The 17064-nt window shown below is 37.7% G+C and overlaps 2 protein-coding genes across 2 annotated transcripts in view; one reads left to right on the top strand and one right to left on the bottom strand.

Moving 5' to 3' along the window:
* RYR3 (ryanodine receptor 3) overlaps positions 1-4978 on the top strand; it is a 570927-nt gene extending 565949 nt beyond the window's left edge. Inside the window, exon 102 of the mRNA XM_044660040.1 lies at positions 3978-4978. Coding sequence (XP_044515975.1) covers positions 3978-4073 — 96 coding nt within the window. The 3' untranslated portion in view covers positions 4074-4978. The remainder of the gene's footprint in view (positions 1-3977) is intronic.
* An 84-nt stretch (positions 4979-5062) lies between these two features.
* Positions 5063-17064, bottom strand: part of AVEN (apoptosis and caspase activation inhibitor) — a 219641-nt gene continuing 207639 nt past the window's right edge. Inside the window, exons 4-6 of the mRNA XM_044660041.1 lie at positions 8945-9040; positions 6758-7103; positions 5063-5609 (exon numbers count right to left, since the gene is read on the bottom strand). Coding sequence (XP_044515976.1) covers positions 5491-5609; positions 6758-7103; positions 8945-9040 — 561 coding nt within the window. The 3' untranslated portion in view covers positions 5063-5490. The remainder of the gene's footprint in view (positions 5610-6757; positions 7104-8944; positions 9041-17064) is intronic.

The following is a 17064-nucleotide window of genomic DNA, read 5'->3' on the forward strand; positions in this document are numbered from 1 at the left end:
TGTGGCCACAGGGGATCAGGGAACCCTAGTCACAGTTTCAAAGAGGAAAGAGTGCTTGAGGATTACTTACAGACCAGAGCACAAGCTGGAAGAGCATTAAAAGAACTGAAAACAGCCTCCCAGAAATAGTTTATATACACAAAAACTTGTAGCTTGTAATAGTTCTGCCTCCACCATAATTATAGAGCTGAACTTTGACAGTTTAATTAGAAGAAAAGAAAAAAAGCTAGAAAATGATCAAACAATTAAAAGAAAACATATAAAGTTATTTTGGTGACAGGGAAGACCAATACACAAACTCAGAAGACAACATTAATTAACACTACTGCATCCAAAGCCACTGAGAAAATATAGATTGCTTTCAAACCAGCAGAATTAATGGAAGAGCTCAAAAGAATTTTAAAAATCAAATGAGTGGCAGAAGAAAAATTGGGAAAAATAAGGAGAGTGGTACAGGAAAATAATGAAAAAAGAGTCAACACCTTGGCAAAGGTGGCTCAAAAAAATACTGAAGAAATAAATAATACCTTCAAAAACCAGAATAGGCCAATTTGTGAAAAGGCACAAAAACCCAATAAAGCGAAGAATTTCTTAAAAAGCAGAATTGGCCAAATGGAAAAAGATATACAAAAAAATGCACTGATGAAAAGAACCTCTTGAAAAAACTGGCTATATGGAAAAAGAGATACAAAAATTCATTGAAGAAGAGAACTCTTTACAAAGTAGAATTGGCCAAATGGAAAAGGAGCTACAAAAGTTTACTAAAGAAAGTAATTCTTTACATATTAGAATTGGGCAAGGGGAATCTAATGACACCATGAGAAATCAAGAAACTATTGAGTCAAAAGAATTTTAAAAAGAGAAGAAAATGTGTAATATTTAATGGGGAAAAACAACTGTCCTGGAAAATAAATCCAGGAGAGATAACTTAAGAATTATTGGCCTACCTGAAAGCCATGATCAAAAAAAGAGCTTAGACATTATCTTTCAAAAAACTGTCAAGGAAAACGGCCATGATATTCTAGAATCAGAGGGCAAAATAGAAATTGAAAGAATTCACCAATCACCTCCAGAAAGGGACCCCCCCAAAATGATGATATCCAGGAATAGTATAGCCAAATTCCAGAACTCTTAGGTCAAGGAGCAAATATTGCAAGTAGCCAAAAAATAAACAATTCATATATCATGGAGCCACTGTCAGGATACAAGAAGGAGCTAGGACTTCAAGGAAGAATTAATTACTCAGAAAAATTGTGCATAATCCTTAAGGGGGAAAAGTGGGTATTTCAATTGAATAGAGGACTTTCAGACATGCCTGATGAAAAGACAAGAGCTGAATGGAAAACTTGATTCTCAAATATAAGACTCAAGAAAAGCCTAAAAAGGTAAACAGGGAAAAGAAATCAAAAGAGATTCAATGAGGTTAAGCTGTGAACATCCCTATATGGGGAAATGATTCTTGTAATGCCTATGAATTTTATCATTATATTGGGGCAGTTAGAAGGAATATATACAAAAGATGGAGGGCAAGGGTATTAGTTGAATATGATGGGAAGATATAAAAAGAACAAAATTATGGCAGGGGAAAGAAGAATGCACTGGGAGAAGGGAAGGGGAAAATAAAATGGGGAAAATTATTGCACATAAAAGAAGCATGAAGAAGTTTTTTACATTGGAAGGAATGATGAGGGAAATGAGGAAAAGAGTCTGTGAACTTTACTCTTATCAGAATTGGCTCAATGAGGGAAGAACATACACAATCAATTGGAATAAGAGAAGGGAAGTGGGGTTGATAGAAAAGAGGGCAAATTGGGGAAGGTGGTGGTCAGAAACTAAATAGGGTAAATAAGATGGAGAGTAATACACAGTAATCATAATGGTGCAAAAAATTTTTAAAGACACCTCTAATAGAGGCTTCATTTCTGAAATACATGTAGAAATTAGTTGAATATTTAAAAAACAATTCATCCCAAATTGATAAATGGCCAAAGAATATGGATAGGCAGTTCTCAAAGTAATTAAAACTCTATAGTCATGCAAAAAAATTGCTCTAAATCACTATTAATTGGAGAAATGCATATTAAAACAATTTCCCACATCTTATCAGATTATTGTGACAGAAAAAGAAAATTACAAAACTTGAAGGGGATACAGGAAATCTGGGACACAAATGTATTGTTGGCGGACTTGTGAACTTATGAAATCATTCAGGAGAGCAATTTGGACCTGGGCCCAAAGAGTTATAAAAGAGTACATACTCTTTGACCTAGCAGTACTATTACTAGGTTTGTATCCCAAAGAGAGAAAAAAATGGGGGAGGGACCCATATGCACAAAAATATTTGGAGGGGGGCAAAGGTTTGCAAAGTGAGGGAACATCCATCAATTGGGGAGCAGCCAAGTAAGTTATATTATATGGTTGTAATAGACTACGATTGTGTTTTAAGAAATGACAAGCTAGAGGAGCTCAGAAAAACATGGATAGACTTACACGAAGTGAAGCCAAGTAAAATAAGCAGAACCAGGAAAATACTGTTGTACACAGTGACAGGGATGCTGTATAGTGAGCATTTATGAATACAGCTATTCTCGGCAATACTATGATCTAAAACTATCCCAAAAGATTCATTATTTTTAAAATGCCATTCCAGATAAAAAGAACTGAGAGAAACTGAATCCAGACCAAGGCAAATTTTTTTCACTTTCTTTCTTAAGTCTTTTATTTAAGGTTTTTTTTTTCCCCACAAAAGGATTAATATGAAAAATGTTTTACATTTTTTTAAACATGTCAAATCTATTTGAGATTGTTTACCATCTCAACAGGAATGGGAGGGCAGTAAGAGGGAAAGAATTTGAGACAATATTCTTTGGAAAATGTTGGTACCTTTTTACCTGCGATTGGAGAAAAATAAAATACAATTTAATTTTTAAAGAGACATTAAAATTTTAAATTAAGGGGGAAAAGATACCTATTTGGTGAGTAAAGACATAGTGGAGCATATTGGCACACCATTTCTAAGCAGTAGTGTCAGTATTGTTGATTATGGTTCCAGAACTAAAAAGTGAAGTTGCATAGGCCCAAAGATAGCCAGGAGTTGAGTAAAACATTGCTAGGCCTTGCTAGAAATAATGAACCCACATCACATCACAAATAATCACAGAAAGGTCTAAGTTAAGAAAAGGAAACCATGAAAAACTGGAGCATAAGAGAGGGGGAAAGGTGTGGGTGCATGTGTATGACAAAAATATATCTAGCAAAAAAATTCCACGTTTGACAAAATCATTGGTGACTAAGTGTGAAGGAAGGTATAAAAGAATCATGAAAAGAGCAGTGAAGGAAAGAAAACAAAACAAATCCAACAACTGTAGCCATGAAAAGCTAGCACGTATATAAACAAGGAACCAGGCTCTTCTCCACACTCAGGGACCAAAACCTCAGCACAAGATAAAGTGGTGGCTTGCCAGGTTGTGATGTTATACCCTTCAATAAGGCCAGAGTGTCATCACATACCATCTAATGCTTCTGTCTTTGTAGGAGAGCTGAGATACTAAAGACTCTAAAAGGAACAGGAATGATTCTTAATGACTAGCATAGGCATAAAAACTGAAACCTGCTTCATAGTCCTGAACGTTTTTGCTCTTTTCTTACCTATCCTTACACATTTACGGTAGAGGTATTTCTGAGAAGAATTAAGGTTATGGGAGTCATCAAGGTGGACACATAATAGGGATAGATTGTCAGGGGAACCAGTGTGTAACTTAGCTCTTTCCCTTTGTGCCATGAAAATGAACTGATAAGGACTGAGTTACAGAAAGAAGGGACTCCATTTGCCCATTATGACATCAAGTTCCAGCAAAATTCTAGATCTAATCCACAGTGAAATGAGAAAACAAAGCTGACAGAAAAATGAAGGAAATGGAGTGTATCTGTGTGGAATAAGAATGTAAAATAGGTATTCTTTGTTCAAATTATTTCAGGAATCTTATGTCTGGAAGATGTACCAAGAAAGATGTTGGGATTTCTTTCCAGCCGGTGACTGTTTTCGTAAACAATATGAAGATCAGCTTGGATGACACCATAATAAAATAAAAGGAGGTGCTATGTAATCAGCCAGCTCTCTACAAAAGGAATTCTGTGCCACATCTGTGCATAGTACTTCAGCGACAGTCATGTTTGAAAAATACTTTTTACTAAGAATCTGTCCTAAAATCTAAGTCTGTGACTCCTGAAATTGAGTAGGCTTTTTGTGCCTAACAAATCCATGCTGTGTAACTTAGATCTTCTATATGATTCAGGAGAGAAGCTGTGTCCAAAACTTAATTAACTTTCCAATTGTAAACAGAGAAGCTACTGGCATGGTTTTGAATTACATCATTCTTTATGAGTTTGGAAACAGTCAAAAGGGCTAAAGAAGTTTTTTTGTCCCAGATGCACAATATCTGAAACTTTAAAAGAACTTGAATGTCAAGTGACAATGTCTCCATTTGTAACTCATGTTCTGAACTTAAAAAATGTTTTAACTAAAGTCAAATTTTCCCATGGTACTTGCTAGTGAATGTATCCAGATACAGCTTGAAAAGCTTTAAGCAGTTAAAGAAATAGAGAAAACTCAACACTTTATCGACACTGAAATATCGATTAAGTGCCTTAAAACTTCTGTAGACATAGCTATGCAAGTTTTTTATGTTAGTGTTTTAGATAGAAAGTTTAATTAGTTGTGCTGCTCTTCTATTTTAATGTATGAAACTGCACTTGAAGGTTATCCATTCTGTATGATTCTTTCAATAGCAGCTAGACAGTAGCTGTTATTAGAAGAAATGTACTGTATCAGAAACAGGAAATCTAAATCTTATGCCAAAATTGAACAATGCTTCATGGTTCTTTATAAGTAGTGAATTTTTGCTACATCTAGGCATTTCTCCTGAAATAAAAACGAAGTGCCCCCTGCAATAAAACATTACAAACCAAAGCCCAGTATTAGCCTCATCTAATTTGCCACATTATCCGCCTATGGCCAAGGTAAGAAAAACAAGACGAGACAGAAAAGACCCAGCACCCAAGATGAGGGGGGAAATAGTTTACCAGCATTTATAATTTATTATGCACATAGACACCAGTCATACCTTGTTCTTGTCAATCCTGTTACTTGGCAGAACCTAATTTTCTGTAAACAAACACTGAAGGCCAAGTGGAACTGGATTTTACTAACAGTGGACAGGAAGTCCATGGGATGGGGAGTGGCATTACACTTGCTTAAGGAAGTTGGTTTATTAGAATTCTGCCAGAAAATGATTGGAATGAGCCTCAATAATTGATTATGCCAGCTGTTATCTGAAATATAGAGGGAAGCACACCATGCTGGGATGCTGATTTGGGGTATGCTATAAATAGCTCTTCCTGAAGGACTGCCTCATTCATGTCTCCCTTTAATCCACCCATAAAGTAACATGCCAGCTCTATCTATCTCTTCAGGTATAATTTTTTTTTTTTTTAGGAAATCATGCTGTCCAGCCAATCTTCAAGCTCTTCCTCAGTAACATTTTTGGATGTACATGCTGGTTGCTTAGATTCCAATTTCTTTTCTTTAGTCACAGAGAGTTTTTCAGGAACTGGGGAAACAAAAACAATATAACATTACACCAATCTCTATCTAAGGTTTGGTAAAGTTTTCCTAGAGTTTGTTTCATTATACGAGTTGGCTCTATTTAGTGCCTTTTATTTTATTTTATTTTATTTTATTTTATTTTATTTTATTATTTTATTTTAAACCCTTACCTTCCATCTTGGAGTCAATACTCTGTATTGGCTCCAAGGCAGAAGAGTGGTAAGGGTAGGCAATCGGGGTCAAGTGACTTGCCCAGGGTCACACAGCTGGGAAGTGTCTGAGGTCAGATTTGAACTTAGGACCTCCTTTCTATGGGCCTGGCTCTCAATCCACTGAGCCACCCAGCTGCCCCCTATTTAGTGCCTTTTAAGCCAAATGAGAGAAATGTGATTCCTTCCTCATGCAGACCATTCCTGCCCTCCTCAGAAAGATGCAAAAACATCTAAATAAATAATGACTAAGTAAGGTAAAGTTCTGTAATTCTGAAACAGGTACACAAATTCTTCATGTTACTGAATAGCAAAAAGATCATTCCTTTCTTTTACAATAATCCTACAAGTTAATGAGGTGGCTGAAATACAGTGGGGAAAAAGAAGACTCTGCCCCAGAAGTCTGTCCCATTTAATTCCATTGTAGCAGAAACAAAACATTATTTTCTTACCTGCTCCATGTACAGAATAGAAAGTACAATTCCCCCCAAAAAGCCCATGGGGGGTTGGGGGGGGGGGGAAACAGTTTCCAGAAGGTACTGGAAGTGTGTTCTAATGAAGAAATGTGGCTGATGGGTCTATTCAAGTAGGTACTTTAAAAGCCTGATACCGATAGAAGCTGGATACAAAAGGGATAGCAGGTTCGAGGCTGTCTGTATCCTGCTACACTTTAAAGTGCAGAAGAGTTTAATTTAAAGTCTTAAATTGAAGATCATAATCAAGTCTGCAGCTGTCTTTTGGCTATCTCTATGAGAGGGATGTGCTCAGAAGAAGCAGAGATGTAAACACAGAGAGAGATGTCAAAAACGAAACACTGGACCATGTTAAATGCCATTAGGAATGGCTCTAGAAGATGGAATAAGGGCAGGCTGCCTGTTAATAACTAGAAGTAAAGTCATCAGTAGAGACTAGGGGGAGGAAATAACAAATGCAAAACGCATACCATTCTCCTCCTGGACCATCCTTCCGTCTTTCTTGGCTTTGGGATCTTGATAGGTCTGAGCTGTGAGAGCATTATGTTCCTCTTTTATTGGAGCATCTAGATTTAGCAAAAGATCAAGTTCTTCATCTAGATGGTCAACAGTTTGCTGCAGCGGTGGAGTGATTTTTTGAAAAGCTTCTGAAGAACATGGCCGAGGTCCATCCTTCCCTGTGGACGCTGGACGGTTGGCAGCATCGGAGATGACATCAGAGCCTGGCCCCACAGGCCATCTCATGTGCGCAGCCAGGCCCTTGCTATCTTCCATTTTCTTTGGTTTCATCTGAGGAAGTTCTAGAGGAGCTGTAGCCTTGAGAACCAAGCACAGAACTGAGTTAGCTGAGAGAACTCATAGTACTCACTGAAACCAACCTAGACTTGTATAATTGGGAACAGAACAAGAGGGGTGCCTGCTTTCTTATTCTCCAAGCCAAATAATACAGTAGAAAAAAAAAAACAGTGAAGGGAGGTCACATTTTCCTTACTGTGAATACCTATCATCTACTCCTCTATATGGTTTGGCTCTTTTTTAAATTGGCTAAGACTACTTAAATGTCAAGTCTGGTTTGGGGAAATCAAATGCAAATGCAAGTCTATATGTAAAATGCTTTAGGATTCATGTAATGCCCATGGGATCATATTAGGAATCGAGATCTGAAATTCCATTTAGTAAAACTGCATAATTACAAGAGTTTTTCCTATGATATATCCAACTAATAATGAGTTAGCTATTCCTGAGTTTCCATCTCCAGAAGTGTTTATTATTTCAGAAAATAGCCACTGCACTTTTAGACACACTCCAGTTGTTAAAAAAAATTCTTCCTTTGGGCTAGATTCCGGTTTCCTGTAACTGCTCCTAGTTCTGTCCTCTGGAGCCACAGGAGTAAGTCTAATAACTCAATGATCACAACAGTCCTTCAGATACTTGAAGATAACTATCATGTCCCTTCTAAATCTTCACTTTTCCAAGTCAAGTACAGTCAGTATCTGAAAATTACGCCATATAAGCTAACAGTTAATCATTTCTACTCACCCCTTTCTAAGGAACCCCAGTATATTCTTCAGGTGGTGACCAGAACTGAATAGAATACCCCACAAAACTTAACTCTTTCCCCCTTCTTGGCTATTACACTTTAATTAATGTAGCTTAAGACAGCAGTGGGTTATTTTTGTTTATTTGTTTGTTTAAACCTTTAACTTCTGTGTATTGTTTCATAGGTGGAAGATTGGTAAGAGTGGGCAATGGGGGTCAAGTGACTTGCCCAGGGTCACACAGCTAGGAAGTGTCTGAGGCCAGATTTGAACCTAGGACCTCCTGTCTCTAGGCCTGACTCTCAATCCACTGAGCTACCCAGCTGCCCCCTGGGTTTTTTTAAATAGCCATTTTATATTGCTGGCTCATATACTAGGTTTACAGTAAAACAAACAAAAAATCCTAAATCATTTAAGGCTTTCCACACTCATCTGCATATATTCATAAAACAAGTGTCCCTTCAAAGTCGTGAGATTTTTATTTTACCAAGTTTCTAAAGTTCTGTACTCATAGCTATACATTTATCCTAATACCTTCCCCATTATAACTGCCCATTTTTCAGGGAACACAACAAACTTCCTTTATGTTTCAGGGGACAGCTCTGCCATCTAGTTGTACTTCAGTGGATGTGGTCCCTTGCAAATGAAACCAGATCTGTTAAGGCAAAATCCTTCCTCTCTTTTCATCCTTTTCCCCTCTGCCTCCAATTACTACCAGCTCTGGTTTCTGCTTCCCAGCTGGTAATGGTTTTTCTTTGAACTAAAATGACCTCTGATAGTCTATAACTCTCCTCCTCCTAATCCTGTGATCTTTCTTCCCCAATTCCCAAAACTCCAGTGTAAGTTGCAAAAAGATGGTATTCCTTGCACATCTACAAATGATAAGAGAAGAATAGTACAGGAAGTATCATAGGCACTTATCTCTGGAGCCTCAGGATAATACAGGTGATGATGCAATGCAAAAACTTGTTGATGGTCCATTAGCATCAGAGATAGCGAGAGTGGATTCAAAACACCTATCACAAGGCATTTGCTCTCAGGGGGGTAGCTAGGAAGATGAGGCCTCCTTTTTCCTGTTCTTCTTTCCCCAAACCTAAATGTGTTTGAAAGAATTTTTACCTGGACTAACTCAGCAGCCACATTCAGCCGGAACGACAGAGGCAGTTCTTGAAGGGCTCGGACCAGTGCCTCGCAGTCCACATAAAAGGCTGAGAGCTATAGCACAAAATGACAGAATGAACATTGGGGTTAATGATAACCTTCTGAAAATAAAAGGAAAGCAGGTAATAGGAAGCAACTACATAATCACTCATGACTGATATTTTTTTTTGGATTCTTCTTTATTTTCTACCATAACCTGGATACACGGCTGTCATTTATGGAGAATCTAGGTCCAAAATATGAGAGAGAGGACCAAGATAAGTACCACAAAATGCCAGCAAAAAGAACTTTTATTAAAGGTAATGGGAAAAAAATACTAAAAAAAAAAGGCCAGCTTCTAGCAATAAAGTCTTGGCAAAAGGCTCTATACTCCTGGCATTCCATCACAATCCAGATGGAGACTTCAGCAAACCAATCTGGATATTCCCTCTAATCTAGACTACCTTTTAGTATGCATGCTACCAATTCCTGTGGGTCATAGAGGCAGTGGTTAAAAATATGCATTAAGGTCTGGCTGGGGACAGGCAGCAGTCTCTACCTTGCTGAACAAGTGTTTCATATATTTCTGCTTGCTGAGTTTGGAGAGCAGACATAACTACAGTTAGGACTAAGAAAGATTCTTTGTATAATCTATCTTTCCATAAAAAGTCTTGCACAAATATTAGAAGGGTCAAAACCAAAATTACAATGAAAACAAATATGTGATGAATAAACCAATTATATCTATCAGGCTTGTTTCTAATCCACAGTAGAATTCCCCTACTTGAAACACTTTCTCTACTTCTATCTAAATCCTACACTTTTATCTGGCCCAGCTCAAATCTTTTTCCCAGGAATTATCTTCAAAGAATTCTCCTTCCTATGAAATCACAGCAATCACTATCTATTGTGGTCCTTTGGCACTTAACACCCTTGAAGATCTTTTATGATACTGTCATATCACTCACTAACTCATATGGTTAATTTAACTTTTTTATGTATATCTTATTTTGCCAAGAGACTGTAGCTCTTAAGGGCAAAGACTAACTGTAATGTATCTTTGTATCTCACACAATACCAAGCACAGTGCTAAGTATAACCATATTCAAGAATTAGATATTCAATGGATAAAAAAATAGAGTAAAGAATTTGAGTGAATTTAAAGTAATAAGTCATTTTTTTTCTTCTTTAAAGAAAAGTTTTTCCTTGGAAATGTTTGAAAACTCCTGGCTAAGTTTTAAACAATATTTTATGGGCATTCCAATTAAGATTCTGGATCTTTGGCTCCCCAAGCATCCCTGTCCAAAAGCACCACATTAAACATGGAATACAACTCTTTCAAGTGGAAAGCACTGCACTCTACTTCTCAGTCAGCAGGAGAAATGAAAATAAATCAAACTTCTCATAAATTTTCTCTGTTCAGATCTGTCACCTGCCTAGAATCCCCTATTTAAGAAATCCTAATGGACCTCGTTGCTAAACTGTCATTTCTACTTCACTCATGTTTTCTCTCCATACTCACCCCCCCCCACCAAATTAATGTTCCTGGGGTGCAAGGAATGGATGATAAGGAACAAAAGCAGAAGAGAAAAATTGCTTTGAATATTGAAGAGAACTTAAATAATTTTAAATGGCCATCTTCACCACACTCATCTGCAAATGTGCATAACCTTCAAATATATCAAGCTACTCACTGGTTAAGACTTCCCATATCCAGCAATCTAGTTTTGCACTGAGAATTCAAAAAATAAAAAAAACCTGGTCACATACATCTCAGTCTTCATCACACAAACATACCGCACCCTTCGTACACTAATCTTCAAAAAATGTTTTTAAATGATGCTATGACTGCTGCTCTGTGGTGTTTATTCAGTTTCCTATTTTTAGAACATTTTCTTCAAGGATCAACTCGGAAACCAAGCTTCTACTGAAAGCATTTCCTAATTCCCTCAGTTTTTAGTACTATCTCTATCCACAAATTATATTTATATGTATACATGTTTTATCTCCCTAGTAGAATGTAAACTCTGAGAATGAGTAATGTTTTCTGGTTTTTGCTTAGTATTCACATTGTGTTCAATAAGGTTCACACTTAAATATTTGTTTATCCTTCATGGCTCCTTCCACTTACTCTAAATTCCTTCAGAATACAGAACATATACTCCATGATTCAACAGATGTTTTTTTAGCGCTCATATGGAAGACTTGGTCCCCTCTCCTCTTGAGCTGGCATAAAGCTAAGAGGACATGGTAAGGATAATGGGGGACTGGCAAGTTCTAGTTAGAATGTACAGAGTGATCAATTGATATAAATCCTATGTGGATTCTAAAGCATATATAGACATTCTGTAACTAGTGCCAGTCTACTAACTACAGAGTGAAGAGGAGCTGCAATAGGAAAAGGCTTCAAGCTTTCTCCATCTAAGACCAACATAAAGTCCATTGAGACAGGCCACACCTCAGTTCTTTAACTTAGCATTTGATCTTTCAGTTAAGTTTAAGAATATTGGAGTCCATGACATTGTGAGTTTCAAAAGCCAAAGAACCAAGTCCACGTTGAGTTTTGTGAGCCAGCTTTTGGACCAAGAAGAATGAGAATGACATTCAGGACCTAGGCCAATAGTAGCTGAAACATAAGCGTATTCATCACCAATGTTTTACTTGTACATGAACATGATGGAACCAAGTGCTATGTAGGAACTTTTTAAAGTTTGGGCCCACTTTCTTCTAGGACAAAAGGGAGTACTGTATACTTGTTATATCTTTGAAGTAAACAGATGATTTCTAAGAGATATGGAAGGACTTATGTGAACTGATGGAGAGTAAAGTAGGACCAGAAGAATGATTGAAACTAAAACATCAATATTATAAAAACAAACAATTATGAAGACATTTATAAAATGATGAAAAATGAAATGAGCAGAAGCAGGAGAGAAATTTATATAATAACAAAAACTTAAAAGAAAAATAACTTTGAAATCTGGAAGACTGATGATCATCCATGATCCCAGAGAATAATGAAATGTACTATTATCTTGATTTAGGATACAGAATGAGACACCCACATAAACCCACACCTACCCACACACCCACACACACACACACACACACACACACACACACACACACACACACACNCCCACACACACACACACACACACACACACACACACACACACACACACACACACACACTCATATGTAAGATACATCCAATGAGGCAATTTGGTTTCCTTTATCAAGCATATGTATTAGAAAGAATTTGTTTTTGTCTTTTTTCACCAATAATATAGTGGGTAGGGAGAGAGTAAACAGAAAAAAAAGGAATCTTTGATCCACAGAGCATATTTTTATAATATCACTCCTGTTCCTATTTCTGTTATCCTTACTTCAATTCTTTCCACATGCTTCTCTCCTCTGATTCACAAATTTCCATAATTATATGTTCTTTCTTGCTGTGATGCTATCTTCCCAACCTTCTATGAGATCTGTTCCTTTTGAATAAGGCTACATACTTCTTTGACAATACATTTATGTGTCTTAGGACTACCAAGTCTCAGTGAAACCAGCAACACTTTATTAGAATATACTATCCTTAAGAGCAAGGACTCCATGTTTTCTCTTTGAATTTTCAGTTCTTGGCACACCTCAGTACTTGGCACATCCTAATCGTAGTGATATTCTTGCTTTATGATTTACCTCATAGTATTAAAATCAAAATTTGACTTCATTATTCCTACTCTATGTTGATATATCAAAAGTATAATTTCCAACCATGTTTTTTGTTATTTTTTAAAATGAGAATTACTGGGTAATATCCATTATAATTCTCCTTTATGTTCTAAGTCTATTCCATAGTATCTTTTGCTTATAGCTGAAAGAAGGCAGCTAGATAATATAGTAAATGGAATACTATACTTGAAATCCTGGAAGACCTAAATTAAAATCCTGCCTCAGACATCTACCAGCTGTACAACCTTGGAGTGTTATTAAGCTCTTAGAACTTCCACTTTATCCTGTGAGATAACACTTACTTCAAAGATTACTATGAAGATCAAATGATATAAAATATGTAAAGCACTTTGCAAATCTTAAAGAGCTATATAAAATGCTATCTGATACTCTCTGGGAATTTTCTTCCTTTTTTGAAATTTCAGTTTAAAGGCTTCTTGTTCAAGTTAACAAACATTTAAGTGCCTATTATGTGCCAAGAACTGTGTTAAGTACTGGAGAGTACAAAGAAAGGCAAAAAACAAAGAAACAAACAAAAATTCCAGTTCTCAAGAAGTTCACCATTAAATGAGAAAAAATGCAATATAAACAAAATATATACAGAGAAAAAAATTGGGGGCAATCTCAAGATAGGGTGCTAAAATTAAAGCATTACATGAGACTTCAAGCAAGCTGGGAAAGTCAAAATACAGTGATGAGGCAGGAATTCCAGTCAATGAAAAGGCCCAGAGTCTAGAGATAGAATGGCATGGGACAGGAAGAGTAAGGTAGCCAGTATCATTCGATGACAGAGTATGTGGAAGAAAGGAATCTATAAGAAAACTAGAAAGGTAAGAAGTGGCCAAGTTATGAAGGGTTTTAAAACTCAAATATGGATTTTAAAACTGAAAAGGAGTATTTAAAAAGAATTTTGTCCTGGGGGTAATAGTGGCTTTCCAATGTGGTTTTACTAAATGGGGATTGTGGGGGTAGAGGGAAGCAGAGTAGGATGTGGTTACACTTATACTTTGAAAAGGCCAATTTGGCAGCTGAATGAAGGGTTTATGGGAGTAGTGAGAAACCTAAGGCTGGGAGACCAACCAAAAAGCCATTGCAATAGACCAAGCATGAAGTGATAAGGACCTGCACCAGAGGGTGGCAGGGTTGAAGGCGAGAAGGGGATGTTTATGACAGGACTTGACAATTTATTGGATATATGAGTGAAAGAGAATGAAGAATTTAGGATGACTGCAAACCTGGATGACTAGAAAAATAGTTGTACTCTCAACAGCAATAAAAAAGTTAGGAAGAGGGGAGGGTTGTCCAATAGGTGGTGGGAGATGAAAGACTCTCAGAGGTCAAGAGAGAGAGTTGGAAGTGGAAAAATAAATCTAAGTATCATCTGCATAGAGATGATAATTATATCCATAGAAGCTGATGAGGTTCCTAAGAGAAATGACATGGAAGAAAAAAAAAGAGATTATAAGACAGAGAATTAGGCAATATACCCACAGTTACAGGGTATGATTTGGCTGAAGATTTGGCAAAGGAGACTGAGAAGAAGTAAAATGACAAGTGGAGAACTGGAAGAGAAAAATACCTAGAAAATCTAGAGAGAAAACAGTATCAAGTAGGTGGTCAACAGTTTAAAAGGCTGCAGTGGGGGCAGCTGGGTAGCTCAGTAGATTGAGAGCCAGGCCTAGAGACGGGAGGTCCTAGGTTCAAATCTGACCTCAGACACTTCCCAGCTGTGTGACCCTGGGCAAGTAACTTGACCCCCATTGCCTACCCTTACCACTCTTCTGCCTTGGAGCCAATACACAGTATTGACTCCAAGATGGAAGGTAAGGGTTAAAAAAAAAAAAAGGCTGCAGAGAAGTCAAAAAGAAAAAGGATGGAGAAAAAGGCCATTAGATTTGGCAATCAAGAACTGAACTGTGTGACCCTGGGCAAGTCACTTAATCTCAACTGCCTACTCTTTACCACTATTCTGCCTTGGAACAATACATAGTATTGATATAGTATTGATTCTTAGACAGAAGGTATGGGTTTAAAAAAGAGAGATCACTGGTATCTTTAGACAGAGCAGCCAGTAGACAGGAAGAGATTGAAGATTAGTAAGAGAATTAGAATGATGTTTCAGAAAGTGATATGGGATGAGGAAAAAGGGAGAAGAGGGAGCTCTCAATCAGTGACCTCAAGTTTTCATTGAAATATGAGAGAAGGTAGAGGAAGGAAAAAACCATATGAGGTTTGAGGCGGTCACTGTGGTAGGTAGGATCATGACTTGATAAGGGAGATGCTGTAAAAAAGGCAAAGGGTTTTTGGGAATGGATTAAACTGGGCCAATGTGATTAGGTTAACTGTGGGATAACAGATTCAGTCCAGATAAAGCCTGTCCTGAGTTAACAAATACAGACTAGGATATATAAGAGATGGATGTTGGATTTATTAACAAGGGAAGGTAAAAAAGGAAGACTGGATGATCTAATCTAATGCCAACTACTGAAAACCCCAGATCTAAATATCTCTTCACAGAGATTTCTTCAGTGATTTTCCCACTCTCCTCCTCTCCTCACTATCTAAAATCCCAATTCCTGTTCTTGGCTAAAATAACACTAAACCCCCTTTGCTGATTTTAAGGAAAGGGTCTGTGTAAGCCTGACAGGAGCTAAATAAGGTCCAAGATCCAAAAGGATCTAGGCCTAGTCTCACAATCAGATGTCAGATGGTTCAGGATCACTCTAGGAAGCTCAGTAGATGTATCAACCAGCCAGCAGGGAAGCAGGATAACAGAGCCTCAGGTAGGATGGGAAGATAAGGTAGAAAATAACCAAGGGAAAATAGCCAATTCCTCCAGGTCAACACCAGAGACAGGGCTCAGCACAAGCCCAACTGTCTCCTAGTAATACCTTAGCTCTCCCCTGCAGAATTCCAGAATCTTTTTCTCTGTTGCCCTCTACAAACTTACACACTTTCCTCCTTAACTTAACTTTTTCCTATAACAATGTTCAAGGCCTGCCTTCTCTGCAATGAAGCCCAGCTGAGATTATGTAACAAATCTATAGCATAGCATGCCTTTGATTTTCTCTAGCTTCATTCAGCAGTCCATGATTTGTAAAGGCAGTAATAGATGGTGGGAGTAATTCAAGGCTGAGGTTTGGCAGGGAAAAAAAATCTTTGATAAGATAAAGAGGCAAGGACAAAAAACAAGATTTGGCTTTGCAAAGCAGGAGGAGAGAACAGCTTATGATAAGATAAAGGAATTTCAGAGTTCATGAATTTATGTGGAATTCTTAAAAAATAGTAAGATCAAAAGTATGATCATCTCTGTGTAGTGTTATAAAGATAATAGAGGACTCCTCTGATACTACTATGTTCCTAGGGGATATTGGTTAGGGAAGCTGTCTTTGTATTCCCCTAGGTACCTGGTAACTGGGAACACCAACTCAGTCACCTTTGCTTGATGGTATAATGCCCTATTCTCAATAACAGTGCCCAGGTAGGACCCTTAATGGTCTGGTGGATGGGTAACCCTTTCAGCTCCCACCTGGGGTTGATTAATTAATAATATTGGGCTCTAATTAGCCTTGGATCACGTTTCATCTGACTGTGTTGTTCCCTCCCAAGGGTCATGATATAATGACCACACAGGAAGGTACTTAATAAAACTTTATCTATTGATCTTAAATAGGGAAAGGGATAATCAGGAACGGATTGGGGATAGGAGACCCTGTCACACTAATATCTATGATCAATAATCCCTTAGCTGTAGGCTGTTGTTTCAGTAAAGCTGGAGCTAGTAGTTTCCACTCCTCTGGTTCAGCTTGGCCACTATCAAACCAGAGAGTGCAATCTGCTCGGTTGGTACATATATGATGATTTCTCTCAGCTTCCTTGTTAGCAGTTTGTGATATGTCAGCCTTGCACAGCCTTCAGGAAGTAACCACCCTTAAGAAAATTCACCCTCTTCTTCTTATACCTCCCTCCTCCCGGTTCCCACCCGGGGCCCAGAGATCTAAATAGCTATGATGATTCAGATGCCTAAACATCTAGGGAGGTTCAGAGAGAACCAATGACCTATGGTCAGAGACCCATAGATCACTGCTCCAAAATCAACGATCAATGGTCTAAGCTCCAAAACCCAAAGACCAAAGACCTCTCCCAGATGACTGTTAGGGGTATTTATATCCTCAGGCCAACTGCCTTTGCTCCTGTCTTCACAGCATCCAGGAACATGCCAATGTCTCCAACTATCTTCACTTGTCAATCAAGGTGAGACTAACAATCCTCAGAATTTGAATATAACAGCAGGTGTGATAGGATGGAGAAATAGGTCATAGGAACTAATCTAAGGAGTAGGTGTGTTTGATGGAGTATCAGTCTGT

Source organism: Gracilinanus agilis, chromosome 2 (genome assembly GCF_016433145.1).
Source record: "Gracilinanus agilis isolate LMUSP501 chromosome 2, AgileGrace, whole genome shotgun sequence".
In the NCBI taxonomy this organism is placed as follows: domain Eukaryota; kingdom Metazoa; phylum Chordata; class Mammalia; order Didelphimorphia; family Didelphidae; genus Gracilinanus; species Gracilinanus agilis.